This window comes from Carcharhinus amblyrhynchos, chromosome 11 (genome assembly GCF_965287045.1).
Source record: "Carcharhinus amblyrhynchos chromosome 11, sCarAmb.v2.hapA, whole genome shotgun sequence".
NCBI classification, from domain to species: domain Eukaryota; kingdom Metazoa; phylum Chordata; class Chondrichthyes; order Carcharhiniformes; family Carcharhinidae; genus Carcharhinus; species Carcharhinus amblyrhynchos.
In genome coordinates this window covers 85,735,743-85,753,494 of record NC_137334.1, presented here as the reverse complement: position 1 = coordinate 85,753,494, position 17,752 = coordinate 85,735,743, and the positions used below count along the sequence as shown (strand labels likewise).

The following is a 17,752-nucleotide window of genomic DNA, read 5'->3' as shown; positions in this document are numbered from 1 at the left end:
GTTGGTGAACGCCGAACGAATGAATGAAAATAATGTTTGAGAAACAAATGCAAAAAACACCCAAATATATTTGTTTCCTCGACACCAATTCTTAATTAAAGGGGAACATTTGGAAAGCATTTGCCAGTAAATTACTGAAGCAAGAATAAAGAACACTTACTGCAATTGTTTTGTTCAACTGAATTTTTAAGAACAACTATGCCTGCTATTGTAGTGCTTGCTGACAACTCACTAAGTGGATCCTGAAGTTTAGCTTATCTATTAGTGTTGCAAGTCAGCTTACATTAACACTGCAATGAAGTTACTGTAAAAGTCTTCCGGACTTAGAATCCCTAACAGTGCAGAAGGAGGCCATTCGGCCCATTGAGTCTGCACCGACCACAATCCCACCCAGGCCCTACCCCCATATCCCTACATATTTACCCACTAATCCTTCTAACCTATCCATCTCAGGACACTGAGGGCAATTTTGGCATGGCCACTCAACCTAACCCGCATATCTTTGGACTGAGGGAGGAAACCGTAGCACCTGGAGCAAACCCATGCAGACACGAGAAGATTGTGCAAACACTACACAGACAGTGACCTAAGCAGGGAATTGAACCCAGGTCCCTGGAGCAGTGAAGCAGCAGTGCTAACCACTGTGCTACCGTGTCTCCCAGTTACCACACTCCGGCATCTACACTGAGGGAGAATTTAGCGTAGCCAATGCACCTAACCGGCACGTCTTTCGGATTGTGCGAGGAAGCTGGAGCACACGGAGGAAACCCACACAGACATGGGGTGAATGTGCACACTCCACCCAAATAATGACCAAACCGGGAATTGAACCCAGGTTCCTGGCACTGTGAGGCAACAGCTAGGTAGGAAGGGGGGATGTGTAGCACTACTCTACCAATTATTTGCTTTGTCTGTATAGCACAAAAGAAATAATACTTTTTACTGTATCCCATTACATGTGACAATACTCAATCAAATCAAATCAAGTGCTATAAATATCAATGTGGTTATGACCAGACTATCTTTTTTTAAGTGTTGGATGAGGGATAAATATCAGCCAATTATTAGCAGAGTATGAATGGGTATGAAATTATTATCTATTATACTATAAAAATATGGATCAGTGAGTCATAACATTTCATTTGAACACGCGTTAAAAATTACGAGAGACAGAATATTCATTTATATAGCACCTTTATATAGAACTAGGCAGCACGGTGGCACAGTGGTTAGCACAGCTGCCTCACAGTGCCAGGGACCTGGGTTCGATTCGTTGCTTGTGTCCCGTCTGCGTGGAATTTGCACATTCTCTCCGTGTCTATGTGGGTTTCCTCTGAGTGCTCCGGTTTCCTCCCACACTCTGAAAGATGTGCTGGTTAAGTGCATTGACCATAAATAAATATTAAGGACTCTGGGGAGAACCCCATCTGCCCTTCTTTCAAGTCGTGTGCTGGGATGTTTTATGGCCCTCTGAGAGTGCAGATGGGTGTCTCGGATTGCCAGCTCATGCAAGAGGCAAGATCTAGAGCATTGCAGCATTTCCTGAGTGCAGCACTGAAGTTTAAAGTTAATTTATTAGTTACAAGTAATGCTTACGTTAACATTGCAATGGAGTTACTGTGAAATTCCCCTAGTTGCCACAGTTGGGTCAACACACCTAACCAGCACGTCTTTCAGAATGTGGGAGGAAACTGGAGAACTCGGAGGAAACCCACGCAGGCATGGGGAGAATGTGCAAACTCCACACAGACTGTGACCCGAGCCGGGAATCGAGCACGGTTCCCTGGCGCTGTGAAGCAGCAGTGCTAACCACTGTGCCAGCCTGCCACCGACATGTGTCAGTCCAGATTCTTTGTTCAACTGGAGCCTGAACCGCCACTGTCCCGGCTCAGCCGCGAGTGTGCCAATCTCAGAGTCACAGCCAACACAATTACTGAACGCGATCGGTCATTGAAAATGATCTATTTCCCTCCATAGTGATGGAAAACAATAAGGTCTGAAGCTATTAACTGTCCCAATCGCCAGTCACGCTGTTTCACACTTCTACCACACAGCTAGCTCCTGCTGCCGCTGTGAGAAAACAGATCGCTCCTTAATTGTCACAGCAAGGGAGAGAGAGGAAGAGGAGGTGTCTCTGTTGAATCTTTCGATAAAACACAGACTTAGCAAATTAAGCGGTCAATCAGAATTACCACCCTGGGACGGGCAGCTGACACTTTCACATAGCAGAAGCCTTCCCAATATCTGGCTTAGCCGTGCCCCCTGGTGTATGGGTAGAATGGATGAATACCTTGCAGCACTAGATATTAGATATCAGTGGAGTATGAATGGCTGTGGAAGTGATATCTATTATACGTATAAAAATATGGGTCAGTGGGTCACAATGCTTCATTTGAACGTGCAATCGAAATTCTTATAGAGACAGAATATTCGTTTATAGAACACCTTTACAAAGCACCAGGGCAGCACAGTGGCACAACAGTTAGCACTGCTGTCTCATAGTGCCAGAGACTCGGGTTTGATTCCTGGCTTGGGTCACTGTTTGTGCAGAGCCTGCACATTCCCCCCTGTGTCTGTGTGGGTTTCCTCCGGGTGATCCGGTTTCCTCCCACAGTCCAAAAGACGCGCTGGATAGGTATATTGGCCATGCTAAATTCTCCCTCAGTATACCTGAACAGGTGCTGGAGTGTGGTGACTAGGGGATTTTCACATTAACTTCATTGCAGTGTTAATGGGGGTCATTGTGCACGAATCGCGACAACTCAGTCTGCAGGTGCAGCAGGTGATCAAGAAGGCAAATGGAATGTTGGCCTTTATAGCGAGGGGGATAGAATATAAAAGCAGGGAGGTCTTGCTGCAACTGTACAAGACATAGGTGAGGCCGCAACTGGAGTACTGTGTACAGTTTTGGTCCCCTTATTTGTGAAAGAATATATTGGCCTTGGAGGGAGTACAGAGAAGGTTCACCAGGCTGATATCGGAGATGAGGGGGTTAGCTTATGAGGACAGATTAAATAGACTGGGCCTGTAATTGTTGGAGTTTAGAAGGCTGAGGGGGGATCTTATAGAGACTTACAAGATGATGAAGGGGCCAGATAGGGTAGGGGTAGAGAGATTCTTTCCACTTAGAAAGGAAACCAGAACTAGAGGGCACAGCCTCAAAATAAGGGTGGGGGGTGCAGTTTAGAACAGAGTTGAGGAGGAACTTCTTCACTCAAAGGGTAGTGAATCTCTGGAATTCTCTGCCCATTGAAGTGGTGGAGGCTACCTCGTTGAATATGTTTAAGTCACGGGTTGATAGATTTCTGTTAGATAACGGAATTAAGGGTAATGGGGAGCAGGTGGGAAAGTGGAACTGATCCACTTCAGATCAGCCATGATCTTATTGAATGGCGGGGCAGGCTCGAAGGGCTAGATGGCCTACTCCTGCTCCTATTTCTTATGTTCTTATGTAAGCCTATTTGTGATGTTGTGAATAAACTTTCATGATCTTACGCCAAGCCGAAGTACTTTACAGCCAAAGAATTGCTGTAAAGCGTGTCAGGCATAATCTTTGGCAAAATACATTTACCCTGTTTTTCCTGTTATAACAGCAACTTATTTACGTTTTAAAATTTAAAGTTTATTTATTAGTGTCACAAGTAGCTTTAAATAAATACTGCAATGAAGTTACTATGAAAATCCCCTAGTCGCCATATTCTGGCACCTATTCAGGTCTACTGAATGTGAATTTAACATGGCCAATGCGCCTAACCAGCACGCCTTTCAGACTGTGGGAGGGAACCGGAGCACCTAGAGGAAACCCACACAGATATGGGGAGAATGTGCAAACTCCACACAGGCATGACCTAAGCTGGGAATCGAAGCTGGGCCCCAAACGCTGTGAGGCAGCAGTGCTAACCACTGTACCACCATGATGCCCCAGTCATAACTTTAGCATGAAGAATTGTCCCGAGGCACTTCATTGGATCATTGCAGAACAAAATATGATAACGAGCCACGTAATAAGATATTGGAAGGGATTCCCTGATCTAGTCCACGCCTAGGCCATTGCAAATGAGAATGAAGAGTTTGGGATTCCAGCCAAAATTCCATTCCATTTCAGCAGCACCGGAGAATCCCTGCTGCAAACAAGGATGCAGGTTTTTGGTGATTAGTTCAGATCTAAACTCAAAGTGGTTGGTCTTCAAGGAGGAAAGTGAGGTTAAAAGGCATTGAAGCGTCCAATCAGGCATGATCGTGTTAAACGGCGGAACAGGTTTGATGGGCTGAATGGCCTTGCCATGTTCCTATATTGAGAGGTGTAGGGAAGGAATTTCACAGCTTAGGGCCCAGGCAACTGAAGATACGGCCATCAATAACAGAGCGAGTAAATGTGGGGGTTCTGGAGATGCCAAAACTAGTTCAGCGTAATTGTAACACTCCATTCTTCACTTTTTCTTTTCCTTCTCTACGAATGCTGTGCCTCGCCTGTATAGCGTGCAAGAACCAATACTTTCCACCATATACTAATACATGTGGCAATAATAAATCAAATCAAATCAAACAGAAAGATCTTGGAAGTTTGGGGCTAGAGGTGATTACGGAGATCTGGAAAGGAAGATGCTCTGAAATTGACTCTCTCATTGGTATTTCTCATTGTTTAATTGAGCTAATGACAGGTTAACATTCAATATTTAATGGGGAGAGATTTTTCCTGCCAGTGCCAGTACATTCAGCCTGCACGCAGCTGCACCTTGAGCACTTTCAGTCGAAGCCCAGATCTGCCAGCTGAATTTCCAGTTCTCACTCCTAACGGACTTCCACTCATCCCTGCTCTTACTGGATTATCCTGTTCAGTTGTCAAATATTTGCCTCCCTGCCATAGTTAATTTTCCTGGCCAAGTTGCCAGCCTCTGATACCCTCTGATTTGTTCCTTGATGCAGTTTACTGCATTCTTCAATCTTGCGGTGTGCCTGTAGCTATTCAATTTCTGCTCTGCCACCATCACCACTCAAAAACCTGGAATTACCCAATGCTTTCCCCCCCCACCTCCCCCAACTCCCTCGAATAACTAGGAGCTGAATGCTAATCCCTCTGAACTCTGGATATATCCTCTATAAATTAAGCTTATCCAAAACAGCTGCTAGTATTTTAACTGACACCAAGTCTTATTTACACATCACTTAATGGGCGGCACAGTGGTACACTGGTTAGCACTGCTGTCTAACAGTGTCCGGGACCTGGGTTTGATTCCCAGCTTGGGTCACTATCTATGCAGAGTCTGCATATTCTCCCCGTGTCTGTGTGGGTTTCCTCTGGATGCTTCAGTTCCCTCCCAAAGTCCGAAAAATATTCTTGTTGGATGCGTTGGTCATGCTAAATTCTCCTTCAGTGTATCCGAATAGGTGCCGGAGTGTGGCAACTCGGGCATTTTCACAATAACTTCATTGCAGTGTTAATGTAAACCTACTTGTGACACTAAAGAATCATAGAATCCTGACAGTGCAGAAGAGACCTTTCAACTAACCCGCATTAACAAATAAGCTTTAAAACTAAACTTTAAGCCCTTGAGCCAACTGTTGAGAGTACCCACTGCGCATTTATTTTTCTTTATTCTTTATGGGATTTGGTGGTCGATGGCTGGGACAGCATTTGTTGCCCATCCCTATTTGCCCCTTGAACTGAGTGACTTGCTCGGCTATTTCAGAGAACAGTTAAGAGTCAACCTCACTGCTGTGGATCTGAAGTCACATGTAAGCCAGGTCAGGTAAGGACGGCAGATTTCCTTCCCTAAAGTGAACCAGATGAGTTTTTACCACAATTGACAATGGTTTCATGGTCAGCATTGGACTTTTAATTCCAGATTTTTATTGAATTCAAGTTTCACCATCTGCAGTGGTGGGATTCAAACCACCACTGGAGCATTGCCACGGGTCTCTGGATTACAAGTCCAGCAACAATACCACAACACTACTTCTCCCCTAAACATGGAGTGTGGCACCTCAAGAATTTGGCTTGCCATCATCCTCTGCTCAGTTGAAATTAGGGATGGATGTTAAGTGCTGGCCAGTGAAATAATTTTTAAAAAATCTGATCGGGATTGGCTTACCATCCAACAATGATTCCATTTCACACTGTCTAATCCCTTTGCTCGAATTCCTCCATGCTTCTTCCCTCCCTTTCTCCGTAACTGACACCAAAACTTACAAAGTCGGGGTGGGGGATCTCAGCCCTCCCTCAACTCACTGGGGGAGGGAGGCCTCCACATTTCCCTGACTTTCATAGTTCCACCCACCCTTGGCAGCAGTGCCTTCAACTGCCTCAGTCCCCAGTTCTGCAATTCCCAAAATCATCCTTGTCCATGAAGCTGAGTCTTAAATCCTGCCACTCTGCCAACAAGCTGGCAACCAATCCTAAAATCCCAGTCCTGAGGCATGGGCTAGAATTTTACCAGCCTACCCGCCATGGAAATCAGAGCAGACGAGGGGCAGAGCACGGGAAGGTCCATTGACCTTGGGCGGAAAATTGTTGCAGTTTCGGGACAAGGGAGGCCGGAAAATTCTACCCCACAGTGTTGAATTTAGCCTGATAACACTCCTGCAACATTTTAGCACTTAACAGGTCTATAAATGAATGAGGGGCATACATCATGTAGATAATTATCATCTTTTCCCAAAGGTAGGGGAGTCTAAAACTAGAGGGCATAGGTTTAAGGTGAGAGGGGAGAGATACAAAAGGGTCTAGAGGGGCAATTTCTTCACACAGAGGGCGGTGAGTGTCTAAAATGAGCTGCCAGGTCGCAGTAAAGGTGAGTAAAATTTTGTCTTTTAAAAAGCCTTTAGACAGTTACATGGGTAAGATGTGGGTAAAATGCGGGGAAATTAGGACTAGCTGTGTGGCAAAAACTGGGCGGCATGGACATGTTAGGCCAAAGGGCCTGTTTCCATGTTATAAAACTCCATGACTTTATGGCCAGAATTTTAGAACCGCACTCCCTCCCACCTCCCACCCCCCACCATCCTTCCCCCAATCCCGGAAACAGGGCAGGTGCAGCTCGCAGAACAGGATTCTCCATTGGTCTCGGGCAGGATTTTGCGACCCTCGCCCGAGCGAGGTTGTAAAATGTCGGCCAATGACTCTGACTGTACAGCAACGCGAGCCATTGTTACATTTTCCAGAGAGTATGGGAGTGCTGTGAGCAAAGCATATTTCCTCAAAAATCTACTTCCCCATTAAGGATTCATTTAGTGCAGAATGCTGAGAGTCTATTTTGTGTTGCTCCACTGGTTGTTCAGCTCATTAACAGCAGTTTTAACATCAGAGTAAGTGCTTTACTCAGCAGGGAATATATATTATGATGCATCTCCCGATGAATTGATGTAACATTACATTGATATCATAGGACATCTACGTTTAGAGATTAGTGGAAAGTGTTGAGAGATGTGCTTTTTGGAGTTTGCACCATGCTTACTTCCTGACTTGAGATGCTCACATTTCGCTCTGCGGTGAAATGTCAGTCAAATGTTACTGGGCGGCACAGTGGCTAACACTGTTGTCTCACTGCTTCAATTCTGGCCTTGGATCACTGTCTGTGTGGAGTTTGCACATTCTCCCTGTGCGTGCGTGGGTTTCCTCCAGGTGCTCTGGTTTCTCCCACAGTCCAAAGATACGTAGGTTAGGTTGATTAGCCAGGCTAAATTTCCCCCTAGTATCAGGGGATTAACAGGGTGAATATGTGGGGATAGGGCCTCGGTGGGATTGTGGTCAGTGCAGACTCTATGGGCCGAATAGCCTCCTTCTGCAATGTAGGGATTCTAAGTTGCAAAAGGGCTGGAGATTGTGGCGTAAACCTGGTGGAGACAGGATGGCGGCACAGTGGGTAGCACTGCTGTGGCACAGCCCCGGAGACCCGAGTTTGATCCCCAGCTTGGGTCGCTGTCTGTGTGGAATCTGCATGTTCTCCTCATGTCTGCACTGGTTTCCTCTGGTTGCTCAAGCTTCCTCCCACAGTCTGAAAGATGTGCTGATTAGGCGCAGTGACTTGAACAGGCACCGGAGTATGGCAACTGGGGGAATTTCACAGTAACTTCATTGCATTGTTAATGTAAAGCCTTACTTGTGACTAATAAATAAGCTTTAGCTTTTACTTTGGTTGGGATTGAGTGGGACATAATTACTGCATTTCTAATGTCTTCGCGTTTCTATATTTTGTGTTTTAATTTCTTCACTTTAACTGCTCAATTAAAATGGTTTTGTCAGTCTTACTTTAGTCTCAGGTTCTCTTTTTTAATCCATAACTTTGGCTGCTTTGAGTCCGCAATCGATTAATTAAGGAAAGGTTGCGTTAATGTAAATGTAAAATACTGTAAATACTGGAATCTGAAGTAAGGACAGAAAATGCTGGAAAATCTCAGCAGGTCTGTCAATGTCCATGGAGGGAGAAACAGCAGGTTAGGTTTTATGGCCTCCCTGCCGCCCCACCTCACCAGGAAACCAGTAGCGGTAGTGCGCCATCGGCGGGAATGGAAAATCCTGATGACGTAAGCGGCTGGAAAGCTGGATGGATTGGCCATGCTAAATTGCCCTTAGTATCCTTAGATGTGTAAGTTAGAGGGGATTATTGGGGTAAGTATGTGGGGTTACAGGGACAGGACCTGGGTTAGATGCTCTATCAGAAATTAGTGTAGAATCCATGGGCCGATTGGCCTGCTCCTGCAAAGTCGGGTTTCTCTGGTTCTATGAAAGTTCTGGCCAGAATAATTTCTGAAGAAGTTGTGTTCCACTCAAGACATTGGGGTGAATTCTCCCGTCCCGCATGCCACAGGAACCTTGGCGGGCGGATGGTGGGTGGGGTTTGACCGTAAAAAGGTCCACTGATCCTCAGGCAGGATTCTCCGGTTTTGAGGTGAGCGTGTCCAGAGAATCCCACTCATTAACTCTGGCCAGGGTCTTCTGGTCCCACTCCTAGCAGGACTCCTCACAGCAGAGTGGAAAACTTGACTTTGGGACTTGGAACAGGAGCGACCGGTAAATCCCAGCCTCTGTTTCTCTCTCCACGAAAGCTGCCAGAACTACTGAATTTTTCCAGCATTTTCTGTTTATATTGCGGCCAGGATTTTCCATGCAATTGGCCCCAGGTTACACGTTGGCAAAGGCAGCCTGCCATTGGCCAGTGGTGGGATTTTCGGGCCCCAGCATTGGTTTCCATTGAATGCATCCCACACCCCCCGCTGCTGTCTCACAGCTCCAGGGACCCAGGTTCAATTTCAGACTTGGGTGACTGTCTGAGTTGGAGGGCAACCTATGATGAGGGTGCATCCTCAGGGGGACTGGAAGATCCAGCCAGTGTGAACAGCTGGAAAATTCCAACCAGTGATATATGTAGCCTCAGGTTGTCTCAAATTGCGTATATTTCTGTACATCGTTACCATGGTTAACCATCTCAGGCTGCTTCACACTCAAGGGCTTTGTCAAACATACTTTCACATGGAGTCAGGTAAGTGGATATAAGGACAGATTGCAGCACGGTGGCACAGTGGTTAGTACGGCAGCCTCACAACACCGGGGTCCCAAGTTCAATTCTGGCCTTGGGTCACTGTCTGTGTACAGTTTGCACGTTCTCCCCATGTCTGCATGGGCTTCCTCCGGGTGCTCCATTTTCCTCCCGCAGTCCAAAGATGTGGATTGGCCATGCTAAATTGCCCCTATTGTCAGGAGAATTAGATGGTAAATGCGAGGGGTTACGGGAACAGGGTATGGGTGGGATTGTGGTCAGTACGGACTCCTTCTGTACTGTGGGGACTCTGAGATTGATCATCAAAAGCTTGGTCAAAGAGGCAGATGTTAAGGAGCTTCTTAAAAAAGCAGGGAGGTAAGGAAGGTTTAGGAAGGGAGTTCCAGACTTTCGGGCCAAGGTAGTTAAAGATTTGGCCGCCAGTGGTGGGCCAAAGAAAACCAGGGATATGTAAGGGGCCAGGATTGTTGGAGAAGAGGGGCCCTCAAGCAGCTGTAGGGCTGGTGAAGGTGACAAAGGTACGGTTATAACCATTGGGTTATGGGTGGCACGTTGACTTAATGGTTTGCACTGCTGCCTCACAGCCTCAGGGACCTGGATTCAATTCCGGACTTGGGACAGTGTCTGTGCGGGGTTTGCACATTCTCCCTGCGTCTACGTGGGTTTCCTCTGGGTGCTCTGGTTTCTTCCCACAGTCCAAAGATGCTCGGGTTAAGTGAATTGGCTATGTTAAATTCTCTCTTAGTGCTCCAAGATAGCTAGTTAGATGGATGAGCCAATGTGTGGGGTCACAGGGATAGGACGGGAGCGAGGACCTGGATAAGATATTCCATCAGAGACTTGGTGCAGATTCGATGGGCTGAGTGGCTTCTTCTGCACTCTATGGATTCTCGTATTCGATCTCTGTATCTATAAGTGATGTTTTGAAACCAGCACTGTTGTAGATGAGGGTGTGTAATGATGACTCTTTTGCCTTTGATTTGATTTTTGTTTAATTGTACCCACAACTGAGTTAAGGAGATTCACTTTAGTGGTGGCTTGGGGCATTAGAGCTGTGATTATAAGTTCCAGGAATTCAACAGTTTTAAAACAGAGCACTTCACTAAATCAATCTGTTATTTTTAGTCCCACACAATGACAAATTAGAACATTACTGAAAAGATATCAGACTTCTGTTGCCGAAGGCACTTCTGTTGCATGCTTTAGGACAAACACAAGAATACCAAATTTCAAGTGATCACTGCAATTCATACCGCAGAAGAAAAGATTGATGTCTTTCTTGTCAGCAGTATTCAAGTTCTTTATTACCAAGTGACTAGTTAATTAGGGATTCAACACCAGCATTAATTAGCTGAACTGTCCTTCATTATTCCAGAGAAGAAAAGAGCAAGCAGGCACTTCGATTGCAATCTACACTTTAGTGATTTCATACGGATGAACACTCAAAGGGGAGCAACACACTCAGCCCATCTCTGACTAGGCATTTGAAAGAATAAGACGTGTGACCAAGACAAACAGGTGCTAGTACAAATGCCTCCCTCAGTGATATTTCAGATCATGAGATAGTTCAAATAAAAGCTTTTCATTTTACAACTGGACAAATGGGGGTTAGGCTCCAACTATGTTATCTACAGATCCTGGCATGACTGAGGTTTTAGCTTAAGTAGAATAATGGCAAAAGGTTACTGGCGTACTCATTCTGACAGAGATAATTATGCAAGTAATGCACAAAGATAGGGCGGACCAGCTCATGTACATTGCTGAAGCATAATTTTCAGTGACATTTATTATAAATGTAAGCTTGACATTTAAAATGGAAAAACGTGAAGTATACTAAATCAATCTTTAAAGCCTCATTATTGTTGGAATCACATTCACATTTTTTTATCTTTTTATGGACACTTAATTAGAAAGGGAAATTGAAAAAAAGGTAATCCAGTAATGGATAAAGATAATAGAACTGAGAGGGTGGGAACAATAACCAAAGAAACATTTGAATGAAATTAACTCTACCTTAATTTTGCTGATTTTGTAAAAAAAATTCAGGTAACTTAGAAATGCAAAGCTACAGCAAGAAGTTGTATTTTGTAAGAATATGTTGGGTGGAATTTTTCTGTTCCCCCTGACCACGGGAATTGTAACTGGAAGGGCAGGAACATGCAAACATCTGTTGACCTTGGGCGGGATTTTCCAGTCTTGAGGCGAGCACGACCAGAAAAATCTTGCCTTTTTTTGCGATTTGTCTTAATTTACATGGCTGCAAATTGGAAACCCGTTGGCAAACATTCTGACATTGAGTAATAGAGTAAGGTGAGGTGGGAGCGACTGCCTTTGATGTCAAGGTAGCATCTGATCAAGTGTGGCATCAAGGAGCCTAGCAATGGGAATCGGGGGTGGCAGGGGGGGAACTCTTCACTAGTTGGCGCCATGCCAGCACAATGAAAGATGGTTGGTGTTGTTCAATGTCAGTCATCTCAGTTCCAGGACATCGCTGCCAGATGTACACTCTGTCATGAGGTCAGAAATTGGGGTGTTTGCGCATGTTCAGTGCAATTTGTGACTCCTCAGATGGTGAAGCAATTTCAGTCTGCAAGCATCAAGACCTGGGCAACATTCAGGCTTGGGCCAAGAATCGAGATGCAACATTCTCATCATGGGTGCCAGGCAACGATCACCTACAACTAGAGAGAATCAAAGCATCTCCCCTTGACATTCAACAACATTACCATTAATAAACTTTGAATCAGCAATATCCAGGAGGTGACCATTGACCAGGATTTTAAGCGGAGCAGCCATATAAATACTTTGGCTACAAGAGTAGGTCAGTGGCTAAGAATTTTGTGATGAGTAACTCATCTTACTTTCCCTATCTACAAGGCACAAGTCAGGTGTCTGATGATACACTCTCCACTTACATGGATGAATGCAGTTCCAACAACACTTGAGAACCTTGACAATGGCCATGACAAAACAGCCTGCTTTGTGAGCTACCAAAGCCATATGCAGGAGGGCAATGACCTGTTATTGAAGAGACACATTCAGCAGCCATCTGAGCAATTTTCCTGGTATGGTCAGGTTTGGGGAGTTGAAAGGCTTTGTCTTGTGTGGGAGAAGAAGAATCATCAAAATGGACTTTGCCGCTTGTAATGGAGTTTGAGAGCCCCCCAAAAACTGAGGGAGGTTCCTGGAGGTGGTCATTTGAAGTTAGCAATTGGCAAAATGGGAAATCATGAGCACACTGGAAGCTGGAGATGACTGTAATTCCACAAAGAGTATGATGTGTGGTAAGTATAATAGGGAAATGTTCCTTTCTGTAGTTTAAAAATATAAGTTGCCTGCAAAAATAATGTTTGTCAAGTGTGCTTTTAGCCATAGTAAAAAGCTTCAAACTTGAAATCTTCTCATGCCATCCATTAGCTATTAACTGGAAGTTCAGATTTCTTGTTAAATGTTATTAGTCTCAACAGGGATCAGAACCATGTGGGCAATTGCTCCCTTTCTGCCTTGCTTTCTAGGGCTTAGCTTCCATTGTCCCGAAGGTTGAAGGCTTAAAGTCCCATCACACTGCATCCTCAGCAGCACAGTTGGAGGCTGCATGGTGGCACGATGGTTCACACTGCTGCCTCTCAGTTCCAGGGCCCCAGGTTCGATTCTGGCCATGTGTAGCATTTGCGCATTCTCCCCGTATCAGCATGGGTTTCCTCTGAGTGTTCCAATTTCCTCCCACAATCCAAAGTCATGCGAGTTTGATAGATTGGCAATGCTGAATTGTTGTTTCATGTTCCAAGGTGTGCAGGTTGATTACACATGGTAAATCTGTGAAGTTACTGGGAGAGAGCATGCATTAAGTACCCTACCAGGGAGTCGGTGCAGACTCAATGAGTTGAATAGCACCGATGGGATTCTATGAATCTATTGAGTGAGTATACACTCAGAGCATGCACAATTTGAGTCAGGATATTCTGAAATGAAAAGAACAAGAACAATCTTTCATGCAAGTTGCCCACTGGTCAAGTGTACATGGAGGCCAGAAGATAGAAATGATGGGAGAACCAGATAGATCAATGAAGAGGTGAAAGCAAATAAGTGGGAGAGAAAATAAGCTGAAAGCTAAAAGGTGATTGTCGAAAAGGTTACAAGATTAAAAACTAAAATAGGTAAGTTAAAATTCTGAGTTATTGAAGGAAAAGATCCAAGGAAGGGAATATTTGGTTCTTAAAATGTACGCATTTAAGATGAGGGTTGCAGGAATATTGAATGCTTATATCAGAGAATGATTGAAAACTCTGCAACCGCTTAAGTGAATGAACGCACAAAGAAGGCGCAGCAGACTTGCAATTTCTCAAAAGCAATGTCTCGCGACTGAACAGGCTTATAATCTGATCAGACAGACACAGTGGCAAGTACATACCAAACCCAAGCAGCGCATGTTTCTTTATTTACCGGTGAGTAACAAAATAAAGAACTTTATTATAGATGGAAAACTAAACAAAAAAACACGCATTCCTTAAGTGGAACTATCTGTATTTTTAATTTTAAAAAAATTAATTTGTGAGACATGGGCATCACTGGTTGGTCAGCATTTATTGATGTGGAGATGCCAGCATTGGGCTGGAATAAACGCAGCAAGAAGTCTCCTAAGATGCAAGAAAGCAACCTGCGGGGGGTGGGGTTGGATCTTTCTGGTAGACTTCAACCTGAGATTGTGAGACTTCTTACAGCATTTATTGCCCATCCCTAGTTGTCCTTTTGATGTGGTGTTAGTTGTATTGTAAAGATTGAAGGTAAACAGGCGGTGGGCTTCTAGCTTCCAATTGCCTTTTGAGAAAGAATTTGCTCTTCAACCCGCCCCCGCCCCCACCACTGCTTCCCACGCCCACCAACCCTCCAGCCTCCCCCAATTAATTTCCTAATAATAAGTTTAAATCCAGGAAGGCCTTTTGTTCTTAGATAAAAGACATAGAAACATAGGAAACACAAGCAGGAATGGGCCATTTGGCCCTTCAGGCTTGCTGTGCCATTCAATTTAATCATGGCCAATCATCAAATTCAATATCTTGATCCCCCCCATCCCCCCCTTGACCCTTTCTGCCCCAAGAGCTGTATCTAGTTTCTTCTTGAAATCAGGGTAGCCCATTCTCAGCAGCAGCCTTTGCACCTTCTTCTTGGTGTCAGTAATTCACCAGTTTCACACTCACAGAAGTGACTCGCTCACACCATTAAATCTTCCCTACTTTTCCCTTTGCATTTTCCTCAAATACTTTCAACACATTCCTCTAACCTGTTCTCAATGTCTCCTTCCTGTTGGCTGACTGCCTGTCATTAATATGATCAAATGATTGAAATGTTTGCATATCTATGGCCTTTCTCCACTAATGCCTTCCTAACATGCTTTTTCTATTGATCCCTGTATTCTCTTACCATTCCTTGTCAGTTCCAGGTCAAATATTGACTGACAGCTTATCTCAGCACTGCCTCATGATGTCTCTCTCACACAAGATGTGGGAGAATGACATCAGGGCAATGGATGTCCACATTTATCTTGTCAAAACGAGCTTTCTCTATCCTCAGTGGCAAGACTCTAGACCCAATTCTGCAAGAAACTACAAAGGGTCGTGAACGTAGCCCAGTCCATCACGCAAACCAGCCTCCCATCCATTGACTCTGTCTACACTTCCTGCTGCCTCGGAAAAGCAGCCATTATAATCAAAGACTCCCACGCACCCCGGAAATTCTCTCTTCCACCTTCTTCTGTCAGGAAAAAGATATGAAAGTCTGAGGCCACGTACCAACCAACTCACGAACAGCTTCTTCCCTGCTACCATCAGACATTTGAATGGACCTACCATAAATTAAGCTGATCCTTCTCTACTCCCTAGCTATGAATTTAACACTACTCTGCACCCCTCTCCTTTCCTTCTCTATGCACAGTATGGTTTGTCTGTAAGGTGCGCAAAAAAACAATACTTTCCATTGTATTCCATATGTGACAATAGTATATCAAATCAAAAATCAGAACCATGAGAATGTGACTTTCTTAAAACAACAGTTACATTTGGCCACGTATACAAGACAGGAAGCATAAAACAGAACACAGCATGGTATTTGACAATTTGGACACATAATGGAATATACCATAGAATATACAGCACAGGGATTGGTCCAACTTGATTATACTAGTGACTATGATTCGCATAAGCCTCTTCCCAACCTAATCCAGCATTCCTCTCAGCACAGAATTACATTCATTTCCCTCTTGTGCATTTATTCAGCTTCCGCCGAATTTATTAAAATCGAAGTACCTGTGAATGAAAGTGTTGTCGTCATGGCTACTGGTTCAGTCATCATTGAGGAACGGCAGTCAGATTCAACCAAGTCTCCTTTCACAGTCACTGGGGCAGAGCTAAATTGACGTAGTCCCTCCTTTAGCGGAGCGATCCAGTTAAACTGCACTGAGGAGAGGCAGCCAACGAAACCCTGCACATTAGCATTCGCAATCTCCTGGTCCAGATTGCCGGTATCTGCAAGCGGGAAACAACACAAGAAGCATTCATGGAATGTATTCGGCAGAAGTTGCTCAACTTGGAAGAGATGAGTTTCGGGCTTTCATTCTTTTTAAAAATCTCTCACCAAAGACCAATTCAGCATTTGTGCACTCCCACAACAAATCTTAATAAGAGTGATAAAATCCCAAATCAGGGTTGATGTTATCCAAGGAATAGATCTTATTGTCCACATGGTAATGTTAAGAACCAATTTAGTAACACCAAGGTACACTGTGAAGTTATCTGAGGTTCCAACTACTTTTGATTTTGGGACATAACTTCAATGTGAGGGGCAGGAGTTTCAGGGAGAATGTGATGACAATCTGGAACGCGCTGCCTGGGAGGGTGGAAGAGGTGAATTGTCTCACATCCTTTTAAAGAGTCCCTGGATGAGCACTTGGTACATCATAACATAGAAACTACAGGCAGGAGTAGGCCATTCAGCCCTTTGAGCCTGTTCTACCATTCATTTTGATCATGGCTGATCATCGAATTCAATATCCTGATTCCTCCCGTTCCTCCCATATCCCTTGATCCCTTTAGCACCAACAGCTATATCTAATTTCTTCTTGAAATCAGACATTGTTTGGGCCTCAACTACATTCAGTGGTAATGAATTTCACTTATTCATCACCCTCTGGGCGAAGAAATTTCTCTTCACCTCAGATCTAAGAGGTTTACCCCTTATCCTCAAACAATGACTCCCTACTTCTGGACACCTCCACCATTGGGAACATTCTTTCTGAACCGATCCTATCTAATCCTTTTAGAAGTTTATAAGTTTCTTTGAGGTCCCTTCTCACTCTTCTAAACTCCAGTGAATATAACTCTAGCTGACTTAATCTTTCCTCATATGACAAACCTGCCATCCCAGAAATCAGTCTGATAAACCTTTGCTGTACTCCCTCTAAAGCAAGGACATCCTTCCTCAGATAAGGGCACCAAAACTGTGCACAACATTCAGGGATGTGGGCCAAGTTCTGGGAAGTGGGATTAGGTGGGAGTTCAGGTGTTTTTCACATGTTAGTGCAGACTTGATGGGCCGAAGGGTCTCTTCTGCACTGTATGATTCTATGATTTTCTGATTGGTGTGAGCATCATTTGTTTTACTACGCGTGTGATTCAATTGACCCACTGGGAAGTGTTTGTCAAAACAAACTTTATTTAACAATACAAATTAACTGTAACAAAAGGCAACATTCCCTTGATTACTTTGAGGACCTACAGCTCTCCATTTCCATATAACTGACCCAAATTAGTATTTAAATATGATATCATGTAATGCTACATTTGTCCAGTTATTGTTGTTGATTTTCTTATTATTATTTTCGGGGGCCAAGGTAAAATTTTTTTTCATCTTTTCTTTCTTTTTTCATTCCTTTTTCTTCTTCTTCCTCCTACTTCTCTTTCTCTTTCCCTTCTCTTTGTCTGCCAAACGTAAGCTTGCTAAATTATTGCCGTACTGTGAGGTATTTCTGTACTGTTATTCATTACAGAATCAAAAAATAGAAATCCTAAAGTGCAGAAGGAGGCCATTCATCCCAATGAATCTGCACCAAACACAATCCCACCCAGGCCCTATCTCCGCAACCCCACATACTTACCCTGCTAATCCCCCAACTTGCAAAATTATAAAGGGCCGTGAATGTAGCCCAATCCAGCAAACCAGCCTCCCATCCATTGACTTTATCTACACTTCCCACTGCCTTG

General features: G+C 44.3%; 1 protein-coding gene across 1 annotated transcript in view; it reads right to left on the bottom strand.

Moving 5' to 3' along the window:
- Nucleotides 1-17,752, bottom strand: part of LOC145350301 (contactin-associated protein-like 5) — a 1,016,709-nt gene that overhangs the window by 16,180 nt on the left and 982,777 nt on the right. The window contains exon 22 of the mRNA XM_080199494.1: nt 15,800-16,018. Coding sequence (XP_080055620.1) covers nt 15,800-16,018 — 219 coding nt within the window. The remainder of the gene's footprint in view (nt 1-15,799; nt 16,019-17,752) is intronic.